General features: G+C 43.0%; 1 protein-coding gene across 1 annotated transcript; it reads left to right on the top strand.

Moving 5' to 3' along the window:
* Window positions 1-3,952: 3,952 nt before the first annotated feature.
* Kcnj2 (potassium inwardly rectifying channel subfamily J member 2) lies at window positions 3,953-12,301 on the top strand. Its single transcript, XM_052196704.1, has 2 exons — window positions 3,953-4,111; window positions 9,268-12,301. The coding sequence occupies exon 2, from the start codon at window positions 9,484-9,486 to the stop codon at window positions 10,765-10,767; it is 1,284 nt and encodes a 427-aa protein (XP_052052664.1). The 5' UTR covers window positions 3,953-4,111; window positions 9,268-9,483; the 3' UTR covers window positions 10,768-12,301.
* Window positions 12,302-13,136: the final 835 nt, after the last annotated feature.

Here is a 13,136-nt window from a genome sequence, read left to right as displayed (position 1 = left end):
GACATCTCCAATTCAAACCATAACCCTGAGCCACCATGCAAGACTGTTTTGTTTTTGTTTGTTTAAAAACAAAAAGAATTTCTATTTCTCCAGTTTCATCAGGGAAGTGACCTTTTGTGGAAACACACTTACATATTCACACTCTTGGCTATGTGCCACGTGACCAGAATATCGAGATAAAAGGAGACAATACCGCATTTTGGAAGTCTACCCACGGGTGGGTGTTAACAAGCATATGGAAAAATGTTTTCAGTCGAGTAAATGGAGAAAAATGAAGGATGTGAGTGGTAGGTTCAGAGTGTCAGTGAGACAGTTAGAGAGCTATACAGTCCTGAGGAAATATTCTTCAACCAACTGGGATTTGGTCCTATAAAAAAATCACCACCACCCACCAGGACATAAGATACTTTGTTTCCAGGTGTGCAAGACACAGAGAAGCATCTCCCCTGTGAAGGCACACAGACAATGCTTATGGCATAAACTCACTCTTTCAATGCCTCTGAGCAGACAGAGGCACTTAATGAGGATGTGATACCCGAAATTCATAATTACATTTGCAATCTCATCAACATAGAGGGAGTGGGGTATCATGGGTACTTGAGGCTTGGGACATTAGCACAGTCGGGTGACAAGTTTTCCTTTTGTATGTCCTCAGCATTGTCAATTCCAATGAATGTGGCAAAGTATTTCTTGTGGGCTTTCTTTTCCCCCCCAGCATTGGATCATTTAAGTGTTCTGTTTGTCTGTTGTTTGACATCTAAAGCAAAAAAAAAGAACCCTGAAGGGAAAAAGAAATATTGTTTCTTTCACTAGGTGCTGAGTAGGTATTTAAAAGTCTATCAATAAAGATTAATATAAAGAATAAATATGATCATCATGGTAAGTAATAATAATTAAATGATTAATTTTCAAAGAGAAAGAGGATTTCCAATAAGGAGTCTATTTAATCTTTTGAAGAGTCACTTTAGGTGGTTTTGCCTATTGCAACTCAAACTAATAGTCTATTGCTTATATTCTATTTGTTTACTACTATTATTGTTATTATCATTGTAAGTTAGTGGTTCTTAATATGGAGTATATGAAAATGCCGGAAGTTGTTGTTGATTTTTCCATGACTGCAGTTTGAGTTTGAACATACATGGGCAAGCGGATGTCTGAATGTGTTTCTATTTCTTCAGGTAAGAGTGAAGGAAAGATTTATGCTTCCAGTGAGGCAGTCGCTCTCTGCGTCACATGGCCATGCACAATCGGCCTTCTCATCCAGAGTCTGACTAATATGGGAGCTAATATATAGATGGTTGCCGTGGAGGGAATCAGTAAGAGCGTAATTGTCATTTCCTTGGAAAAATTTAATCCACAGATGGATTCCCAACAACCAACTGCCACAATATTCAAAGGCTCTCTCTCTCTCTCTCTCTCTCTCTCTCTGTGTGTGTGTGTGTGTGTGTGTGTGCTAAATAAAGCCCAAGCCAATCCTAAAAAGGTAGACTAACTAGAGAAATTTGCATCACTCACTGTTACAAAAAAGAGCATATTTATCCAAACACTGATGCTTTGGCAGGCTACAGATTTCCCAATAGGGACAGAGTGAAAGCCATTTATTAATTAAAATGTGCAGTTACCTTCTTTCCCCTTTTTTAAATGCAGGGGAGCTATGCACGTCTATCTTATCAAATGCTGAAAATGTTTTAGTCAAAATCAAATCTTTCGTGTTTGCTTAACTAAACACAGGGGAAGCTTCTAATCAGACTGAGAAGCTGCTCGTAAAATAATCTATTTTTCCTGAACTTTCTCCTTCTAGATACCTGCCTTGTGGCCTGTCATTTACTCAGACCCTGGGAGAAGACTGAGAGTAAAGTCTGTGATGGGCAGAAAGACTAGAGTTACTGTTTTATCTACCTCCACAGCAAAATATACCCAACTACACAGAGGCATAGAATATTGTGCTCATTTTTTAGTGATCTTCCTGTTCTACAAAGCTGCCTTAGCCTGAGGCTTATTCATTTTACTAAAAGTGGACCTATTAAAATAAAACAACTGTAAACTAGAAAATACTTCCCTTTTCTGGATAGCGGAGCAGTTTCAAAGGAGAGCCTTACCTGTGGGGGCGGGGATGGGGGTGTTCCTATACTTTGAAAAATTCTTCACCAGCTACTTATGCAATGAGTCACACACAACACAGAAGAAAGAAAAAAAAAATGCCATAAGTGAGCTGTTAATTCCTTCTCTATGCCTTGGCTAATGAAGAGTTAATGTTTTCTGTCTCTGGATTCTTCTTGCTTCAGGGTACAGCCTGGGTTCTTATACAGTCACCTTTGCAGATTTAATCTAAGCTATTTATACGTAATATATAGCTTAATATATGATAAAGAGGACCTCCTTTGTGGGAGACAATATCCCTTTATACAAGGTTTTAAAAGGCAACCCTCAGTATCAGGGCTTGATGTATTCAGCCTTAGCAAATGAAACACCATTAGGATATCAAAACAGTCCAGGGCTTGCATGATCCATTCTACACCTTTTTAAGTGTCTTGCTCATGCGAGGGAAAAGAGGCAGGCTTCTTAAGGCAGAATGAAAATCTATGTGCATTTCACTAGCACCTCCTAGAGGCCAAGTGCGGATGTGGGACTAGGAGGTGGATATCCACGCAGCAACTCAGAACTGTTCCTTTTAACACTCCTACACATAATAGTGCACGCTGCTCCTACCACCTAGAAGGCGAAATGTAGAAGTTGTTTGGTGAAGGCGGTCTGGTCTTTAGGGGTTTAAATTGAAGGAAGGCAGGATGCTTTAGGGCGCTTGAAGCATAATCATTAAACCGGACTGCCAACTCCGTGGAAGATAAAAAAGACTCCTAAACGCATTATGTTCTTCTAAAAGCAAAGCTTCGCTATGATACCAATGTACTCAGAGATAATATGCACCCGCTTTACACACTCATTCCGAGAGAATTCATTTATAAACTGTCAGGATACGGGTGCTAACCGAGGCTGGTTTTTGAAGGTCTGCAATACTCTTGCCTGGTTGCTGGAAAGAAAGACTGGGAGGCGCTGGAGCGAGGGCAGAGCTGAGAGTCTGTAGGAGTTGCTGTTCCAGAGAATTCATTACTCTCTAATTGTTCTGGTTTTACATGAGCAGAGCGTGCCGGGCGGTGGTGGAGAGAAAGATCGAGGGCGGACGAGGCGAGAGAAACCAGAGGTTCCCTCCCTTCCCCCACACATCCCGGAGAAGTCCAGGAGCCTTGCTTATTTTTTCTCCCTAAGTAATAATTCACCATCATTCAGGGAGGTGGGGAGAAACAGCCCAGTCAGACAAGCAATCGCTAGCACATCTAAATCTTGCTAGGTATTGAGTGCGGGTCCCGGGACCCTTTCCAGGTTTAATTTAAGGATTATCCGCGAGCTACCGTTGAATGTTCTGTGGGTTTAGACAGTCTGCACGCTGAAAAAGGGATGGCGGGAGACGCACCCCAGTGATCATTCATTCCCTCCCTGCTGCAGACGTCTTTCCCAGGCACTGGCACCTCTCTCTTACAGGAACACGTACTGCCAGCCTCCACCGTGGAAAGAAACCGGGAAGTGTGGGTCTCAGAGAACCCAGTAGGAAGCTTTGCCCAAGGCCAGCCTGCAATTAGGCAGCTGCATGGAGGCTGAGCTTCCCACCTGTTGCTGTCCCCTCTGGGCCGCGACTTCCTCCTCCTCGGCCCAGAGCTGGACTCTCAGACCAGGCTAGGCAGCTGGAGGAGGTAGAGGAAGCCACCGCAGGTTCCTAGGCTGGCAGAGCCGGGGGCCGCGGGTGTAAAGATCCTCCTCCTCCTGGTGGCGGTTCCCTGGGCTGGCGGCGCAGCCAGGTGCGCTCCGATTGGCCAGCAGTGGGCGGGGGCGGAGCCAACAAGGCCGATTATCACAAGGACCGCCTCAAAAGCTTCCAGGCTATCTCAGAGCGCTCTGGAGCCCTGGCCAGCGCGCAGCCTTCCCGGCGCCGGCAAGCAGGGTCTTGGGAATTCTCACTTGCTTCGGCTCACTCTCTTTCATAAAAACCACTGGATCTTACATGCTTCTGTAACCCCCACTTCCACTCCATGTCCCCATGATCCTGTGTCAGCAACAGGTAAGGGCTTCTGTGTTTTCTTCCTGTTCTCCTCTCGGTTGTCTGTGTGTGTCCAGGGCAATGAACTTGCGCCGCAGTCCCCCACCCTACAGCTCCTGCTGCTCCGAAGGTGCCCGGTTGTCAGGCTGCTGTTAATGCTTTTCTCCAGCAAGCTTTGAGTCCCGGCTGATTGCCTATATAGTTTGTGTGCGCACCAGAACATCCTCAGAGCTAAAAATACTGAGACACGCTTGGAAGAGTTGAGCAATAGAAACAGATTTCTCTGCAGCATCTGTTTGTGCTCATAACTTCCAGTGCACCAGCTGTAGGGAGATACTGGGTTTAGAGTCTAGCGCGAGCCTGGCGTGTGGACTCTTCCTCTTATTGCGGGTGAGAGGGAGGAAGAGAAGGCAATTGGAGGTTGGTCTGACCAAGAGATTCAGCACTTAATCTAGATCCTTGGTGTTTGGGCAGGGGGTGTTCTTGCTACAAATACAGCGCGAAATTCCGGCGTGAGCTTCTCAAGTCTCAAAGTTCCTCTGCAGAGGGGAAAAAAAAGAGTAGCAGTCAGAGTTGGATTTTAGCCTCAAGACCGCAAAACTTTCCCGTTCTATGTCAGTCTCCCCTAAGTACTTTGTTATTCTTAGTAATAATGGTGTAAATCCCTCATTTGAAGACAATGTGGTTTTAGGGAAGCAATGATCGAAGCAGCTTGATTCTGGGGGGGTAAAGACTGCATCATAAAGTGTACTCCTTTGACAGTTGAAGGAAAAACCAAGATAAGAAATGGATAGTCTGTCTGGTTCAGTCTGTCAGTGGAGATTTGGATGAGGCTATCCCTTCCAAAGATTTTCACAAACCCTGAACATAACTGTCAGAAAATGAAGACATTGCTTGAAAACCTGTTTTGGTTAAGCACAGAAGAGAATTAATATATCTCCTTTTATCATTTGTTGTCTCTTCCTATTAATAATTAATAGGCAGTTATATTTCCTTTTGAAAAGCAGCTCTGCATGGGCACGGTGAGGTACCTCTACACTGGTTTTCCTCTTCTTGCTCATATCCAAGGAAGGGCTTTATTTTTATTTTCATTACATGCTCTCATACACACACACACACACACACACACACACTTCCCAATGCCCAGGAGAAACAAAGGTTACTTCTAGTAGGAACAGTGACAGTCAGGGTCAAGGTCATCTCAATTTGCTTTGTGCCTCTCACTACATATCGCAGTATTTTTTCACTTTCTTACACTATTGATATCTGTAAAGGTTCTCGTTTTGCGTCTTTGTGAAATGACTTAAACAAACAAACAAAGCAGTGGGCACCTTTCAGACACTCAGACACTCCTCCTCGAAACTCTCTGCTCAGCTGTCCGTTTTTGAATTCTGAGTAGTTTAGAAGCTTGACCCCCACCCATCTTTATCTGAAGGGCCGCACCACTTCAAAACATTTAAAAAGATGTGAATTCTTGTTTACTGAACGCACGTTGTCTTTGTCATGTACACGTGCCTAGAGCTGCCACAAACATTGCTGTGTATCAGTGTTAAAGTCAGCACTCACACAGATATAAATGGGTGTCTCACCCCCCTCCCACTTGTCCTTCTCCCTCCCTTCTGTTTACTGAGCTTCACAGAGGTTGCTCTGCAGCAATAGGACTCACATAGCAACTTGTGCCCAGAGCACTCTGGGGCTGGTCTACATGGCGTCAGCTGGGGAATAGCTGCACCAAGCACTCATTAGCAGACATCTCTCACCCAGCATCTTTTTCTTCTGATATTTCCTGTCTTTAGTTAGAAACTTGCTTTTTCACTGAGAGTCAATAACCTTCTTATGGGACATCATGATTATAATAATTTATTCTTCCCAAGTACCTTTATCTGGTTTTCATGTGCTCTACTGGAGGTGATATATATATATATATATATATATATATATATATATATATATATATATAATTCTCCCATTTTTCCCTGCATATCCCTCCCTCTCTCCCCTCTCTCTCCTTTAATATCTACCTAAGATTGAGGCGCTGAACTATTTTTTCCATTGCTTATGATTAAATTTGGATCTGCCTATAAATAGTCTTAACATGAACAGCAGCACATGTAGCCTCTCAATTTCCCAGAAATGCTTTCAACCTCATTGGTCGTGGCTTGGGTGAAATAATTATTCACATCTATGGAGGAGAGATTTGGATCCTTAAATATTTGAGCTTTAAGGGGGCTTCTGTGTTATTTACCTAATCCAGTTTCAACTCTCTACACGGCCTCCAGGGAGGCAAGATGTTCTGAATATATTATGAGTTAGCTGTTTCTCAGAACATTTTTTTTGAATAATATTGCATGGAAGTCTTTTTCCTGAGAGTTTGTTCCATGATGTTTTAGTGATTCCATGGAGGGAGGAGGGGGCAAGGGAACTTTCTGCTTGTTTGAAGTCCCTGGGACTTGTGAATCTGTCAACAGCAAAGGCAAGTGAACTATAAGGACAGTTTAACCTGCCAGACTGTAGCAGGTTCTCCATTTTTGCAATTGAAAGCAGCTCCATACAAGTCTGATGACATGTGTGACATGTGTGTGCACATATGCACACATTACTCTGCTTGGGGCATATGTGTTGGATGTAGTGAAATTTTCCATTGCGGGGGGGGGGTAGGGGGGAAGAAAAAACAGTTATTTTTCCCTTTCCAGGAAGCACTGGTCAGACCTGAAAATGATGCTCTAGCATAGGGAACACATTTAGCCATTAGCAATGGGAGGGAGACAACAGCAGTCCCCTCAATGCTATTTGAAAGGTTCCAAGAGGGGAAAGCTATTCAGAGGAAGCAGCTATTGTGTGATTTGTGGAATTCAAACAGATGTCCTAGGGTTGAGAGTTTGGAAAGTTTTAATTGGGCCTGTAGAGGTCATAGAGTTGCAAGGTTCTTATGTGGAAAGGGGGCAGGAGTCAGCTTGAAGAAATCTGAGAAAGTCAGGGCATAGCCCCTAAAGTTAATTCAGGGAAAGGCTTCTTTTGAAGGGTGCAAAGGGAATTTATTGGTGTTAGTTTATAGTAAAAATATTTTAAAGTCAATTGAAGCTCAGATACCTTCTTTGAAGGGACTCCTTTGTCCCATTCCCATGTTTTAAAGGAAAGCACACCTGGGTTTGTTGCTGTCTCCGTGTTCGTGAAACATTTGGCAACATTACGTAAGCCAAATCATCTGAAAATGCTGTTAAAGTATTTCTTTCCAAGTCCACGACACTCTAGCCCTCTGAGGAATAAGATTCTTTCTTCCTTTGTCCAACGCACTGTTCTTGGGGAAGCAGGCAAAACACTGAAGCAGGTAGAAGGTTGGGAAGGCACCGGATCTTCTTTTTATAAAGCAATTCAAAGGCATTTTCAAATCAAGCATCATTTAGGTGTCAAAATCTGACAAAATGTAACACACATTGAAATTTTCACAGATGACTAATCTCAAGAAAAATAAGGTGGGGTACATCTTGACTATAACTTGAACATGGTTTGAGAAGACAGAAGATTATTACGAGCCATGTCCAAAGACAATGCACATCGCCCCTTGGTAATGGGCAGAATAAGGACAAATGGACTACTTTCCATATCTGCATCTGGCTTGGCTGAAAACGGTCCTGTTGACTGATCCATATTTATGTGCCTTTGCGGGAGGGGAATCAAAACTGGAATCCTCTTACCAAGGTCCCAACAATTCCTGATATTTTTATTGTCCCACTTAAAAACAGAACATGGATTTGGTGGTTTGAAAAGTTGGAAATCATTCTCAGTTTTTAGTTCTAGGTCATGTTAATATTAATCTACTCTTGGACTTCGTTAGTGCACATTACATAATGAATACACCGTAGATGATTTCTTAAGCATTCTCTCCTCCTTTTCCTCCTCCTCTTAATTTCTCTCTCTCTCTCCCTCCCCCATCTCTCTCTCTCTCTTTCTCTTGTTATGGAGGACACGTAGGATTTTTTTTGTTGTTGGTTTTTTTTTTTTGTTGTTGTTGTTGTTGTTTTTGAGTCAAGAAGGAAAGTCAGAGTAAGTAGCTAAATTTTACCTGGGGGCAGAATGAAGCCGTGGGAGGAAGCTTCTATTTGTTCATGTTAAGTAAAGGTGAGTGCCTTCTCCATAGGAACCTACAGCAAACAGCAGCACTGGAAGTGAAAGTAAAGTTGACTGGCTTTCATAAGCTCCTTTGATTACAAAGTTGTCCCTGTTCAAGAGCACACAGCCTTGGACCCACGTGAAATGAGCCCCTGCCTTATCTCAATCCGCTAAAGACCTGGGCCTTTGGCCCAGGGGTACTTGCTTCCTACCCTGTCATTACACATGGCAATCCCATCTCTGGAGAATTTCAGGACTCATATTGCTAGGCAACGGAATGGCTCTCTATTCCCCCAGAGCAAAACTGTGTCTTCAAGTCAGAATCCCTTGTATTCTGGGAGATGGTATCAGGCATTTTTCTGCACAGCGCCTGCTTCAAGCCTGTGGAGTCATGGAGCAAGCCGAACAGTATCCAAAAGTTAGGATCTATTTAAATGCTGCAAACGACTTTCTGTCCAACATTATTAACAAAACAAAACTGCCTGTGCCCGTAGATGTTAGTCTTGTCAGCAAGGGCTGGGACATTCTCCCTTCACAGCTAGGTTAATATCCAGGCTGTTCATATACAATGTTTTCTAGACACAACTTACTGTCAAAAGCTGCTGCAAACCTTAGAATCAGAAGGACTTTTCTATTACTCTGAGAACCTGGAAGAACTTAAGAACTGATAGGTAGATATGAATTATAGAATATTCTAGATTGCTGACAAATAGTAGAAGAAAAAGGAAATATCAGTGGAATAACTAGCAAAGAAAGGCAGCTGATCTGTGTTCAATGACTGTGATTTTTAAAAAAAATTTGAGAACATTTAGAAGAAGAAAGAGAACTCCACACAATTCAATATAAAGTCCATTTGTGTGCATTTCTTTCCCATTCGTTAAAACAGGGGAATTGTTTCTCAAATCTAGGATCACTTCACAAGAGGAGTATATCCCTTTGGACCAGATAGGCATCAATGTTGATTTCAGTAGTAGAACTGACCATATATTTCCGGCACTTTTGTTTGTTAAGACAATAGGACTTCAAGTATGGCGTTTTTTTGTAATGAATGCTCTCTTTTCTTGTAGGACAAGTTCTCTGGATGTCAGCTGAGTTACTAAGGTAACTGCTGGTCAAAAGAACCCCAAGGTTCTTGGAAGCATCCATCTCTCTTCATTAAAAAAATTAATTATTATTTTTTTGTGTGTGTCTTCACTGAACATTCAAAACTGTTTCTTCAAAGGGTTTTGCAAAAACTCAGACTGTTTTCTAAAGCAGAAACACTGGCGTCCCCAGCAGAAGCAATGGGTAGTGTGCGAACCAACCGCTACAGCATCGTCTCTTCGGAGGAAGACGGCATGAAGCTGGCTACCATGGCAGTTGCCAATGGCTTCGGGAATGGCAAGAGTAAAGTCCATACCCGACAACAGTGCAGGAGCCGCTTCGTGAAGAAAGATGGGCATTGCAATGTTCAGTTTATCAACGTGGGCGAGAAGGGACAGAGGTACCTGGCAGACATCTTTACTACCTGTGTGGACATCCGCTGGCGGTGGATGCTCGTTATCTTCTGCCTTGCCTTTGTGCTCTCCTGGCTGTTCTTTGGTTGTGTGTTTTGGTTGATAGCACTGCTCCACGGGGATCTGGATGCTTCTAAAGAGAGCAAGGCATGTGTGTCTGAGGTCAACAGCTTCACGGCTGCCTTTCTCTTCTCCATCGAGACCCAAACAACCATCGGCTATGGTTTCAGGTGCGTTACAGATGAGTGCCCAATTGCTGTTTTCATGGTGGTATTCCAGTCAATCGTAGGCTGCATCATCGACGCCTTCATCATCGGCGCAGTCATGGCGAAGATGGCAAAGCCAAAGAAGAGAAATGAGACTCTTGTCTTCAGTCACAATGCTGTGATTGCCATGAGGGACGGCAAACTCTGCCTGATGTGGAGAGTGGGCAACCTTCGCAAGAGCCACCTTGTGGAAGCTCATGTCCGGGCACAGCTTCTCAAATCTAGGATCACCTCAGAAGGGGAGTACATCCCCTTGGACCAGATAGACATCAACGTTGGTTTTGATAGCGGAATTGACCGCATATTTCTAGTGTCCCCTATCACTATTGTCCATGAAATAGACGAAGACAGCCCTTTATATGACTTGAGTAAGCAGGACATTGACAATGCAGACTTTGAGATTGTTGTCATACTGGAAGGCATGGTAGAGGCTACCGCCATGACAACGCAATGCCGGAGTTCGTATCTGGCCAATGAAATTCTCTGGGGTCACCGCTACGAGCCAGTGCTCTTTGAAGAGAAACACTACTATAAAGTAGACTATTCAAGATTCCATAAGACTTATGAAGTCCCTAACACCCCCCTTTGTAGTGCCAGAGACTTAGCAGAGAAGAAATACATCCTCTCAAACGCAAATTCATTTTGCTATGAAAATGAAGTTGCCCTAACAAGCAAAGAGGAAGAGGGCAGTGAGAACGGAGCTCCGGAGAGCACGAGTACAAACTCACCTCCTGGCATAGATCTGCACAACCAGGCGAGCGTGCCTCTAGAGCCCAGGCCTTTAAGGCGAGAATCGGAGATATGACTGGCTGGTTCCGTCTTTGGGATATTTACTTCGCTACACAGTCTGATGTGGGTCAGAGGTCCGGGACAGTAACACAGACCATGGTACTGGTCGAGAGGTGGGTGACGGCAAGCAGCCTCAAGAGACTAAGGCTAGCACAAAGGTTTCAAGAAAAGACTGTAAGCTGGATGACTGATGTAAAGCGCTTTGCAGGCCTCCAAGAGACACGATGGCACATATCTGTTGTAGTATAACTTATGGGGTTTTTTATGTATTGTTTTGTGTTTTTTTTTTTTTTTTTACAAAACTTGAATATGCAGGCAAGCCTCGGTTTGGGTACATGACTTACCTGAAATGCTTCTCTTTAGGGGAACAAGAGTGATTTTAATGGCATAACATAGGCAAGACTCTGCCTTAATTTTTTGAAAAGCTGCTAACTACATGAACACAAACTGTATTTTTGTTGCAGTGTAGTTTATCTTTTACATAACTTTAAAACGTCAGTGTTGAGCATTTTTGAAAGTGCACAGTATGCTTCAAAGCATCAAGTATTTGGCTATTAACTGCCAAAACGAGAACCTGATTTTCTGAGGCCAGTAATTTGCTAATTTGTTTGCTAAAATTGATCTCTCTCTCTCTCTCTCTCTCTCTCTCTCTCTCTCTCTCTCTCTCTCTCCTCTCTCTCTCTCTCTCTGCTTATATAATAACATTATGTAACACTAGCCAAATGGTAGCCTCTGGGTTTTACACTTTCCTTTTCCACAATGCTAATAGGTTATCTCAAACTTTCAGTTAGACTACCTTAAATAAATACCAAAGATAATGCACATTTCTCTCTCTCTCTCTCTCTCTCTCTCTCTCTCTCTCTCTCTCTCTCTCTCTCTCTCTCTCTCTTCACATGGAGGATATATTTTTAAAAAGAAACAAAGCTTCATGGATTGTCTTGGAAGTCCAGAGACACTATCTTTGAACTTCAGCAAGATGTGAAACAGTCCATTCATTTTGCACTATAGTCTGAAAAGAACACCAAAGTCTGATCAATGTAGTGTGTTTTTCGAGTCTATTCTTCTGTGCATCTTATTTGGAGGGGAGGAGGGAAGCATAGGTCACAGTTTCATATGCACTACACCAGTATCTTTTTTTCCCCAGGTAGTACTGGTCAGGATAATGTACTCAAAGGGATCTATCTATCTATCTATCTATCTATCTATCTATCTATCTATCTATCTATCTATCTATAGATGCTTGGACTTTTCTGGGCTTCTCTCTCTTTGCACATTCCAATGTTTATTCCATAAGATCAGATCTTGGTTGAGCTTTGTTGGTAACCTGGCACCTTCCAAACCGTCACCCAGTGGGGAAGATGAACAGATTTCAAATTGTGCAGCTGAGTCATAGCCTTGACTTCCAGGGCATTTCTAGCTCAGTGTCACATTAAGATGTCTGGCCTCTAGGCTTGTCCTTCTGAGGTCTCTGCAGAGAGAGAGAGGAGAGAGACAGACAGACAGACAGAGAGAGAGAGAGAGAGAGAGAGAGAGAGAGAGAACATGAGCCACTTCAATGCAACAATCTACTTTACAGGTGAGAGGGAAGTTGCCTTTTTCATGACAGAGGGTAAGAGAGACTGTTTCAGTATTTTAGGTCTTAGTGAGCCACATAAACACAGCATAATTACAAGCTAAGGAATTAAGAGTCTAAAGGGTTATTTCTCTCTCTGTAAACGCTCATGATTCGTGTGAGCTGGTCACTGTCTCTTGGAAAGTCTCAGAGCAGGTTGCCAAGGACAGGTTATTTTCTAGAAGCCTTTTCACCTGCCTTTATAAAAACCTCTTTCCCCTCCCCAACTCTTGCTCAATAATGCAATTTTCCCTCCCTTCCTTTCTCTTGGTTTTAATGTTCTCTACTTGTAAACCCTAGGGCTGCTTATTTTCCTTTTTAGTTGGCGTCTCAAAATCAACTCTCTAATGGTATTACACCCTAATATGCCATTAAAAATCAGCTTGTTCTAGAACCATGTATTTTATTTCGGTTGATGTTTGTGTCGGTCTGGTCTGTGGCTTGTGAGCCTCTGTATCTGGATTAAGTACCCATAAGAAATGATGGCAGTTTCTGCTGTTTTCATCTTTCTATGTCAATGGATTTGAAAACTGTTGGTGTTGTGGAAATCAAGAGAGAAGTGTTAAGAAAGTGGTTGTTATTGTACATCCGGGTTTCAAGGCAGGGTTGCAAGTTGCTAAAAGAGTTGGCCGGGTTGGGGACAGGGAGAAATCATGGGAGAGAAGACAGACTGGCTTCTGACAGTGAGAGGCTATGGAAGGCTTCAGATGCTGCTATTATGGTGATTTGCAAAGGAAAGAAATCAAACCAAAGAGTATTCAGTGGAATGTCAA

The sequence above is a fragment of the Apodemus sylvaticus genome, chromosome 10, assembly GCF_947179515.1.
Source record: "Apodemus sylvaticus chromosome 10, mApoSyl1.1, whole genome shotgun sequence".
Taxonomy (NCBI): domain Eukaryota; kingdom Metazoa; phylum Chordata; class Mammalia; order Rodentia; family Muridae; genus Apodemus; species Apodemus sylvaticus.
Note: the sequence above shows the minus strand (reverse complement) of the source record. Positions and strands in the feature narration are given on the sequence as shown.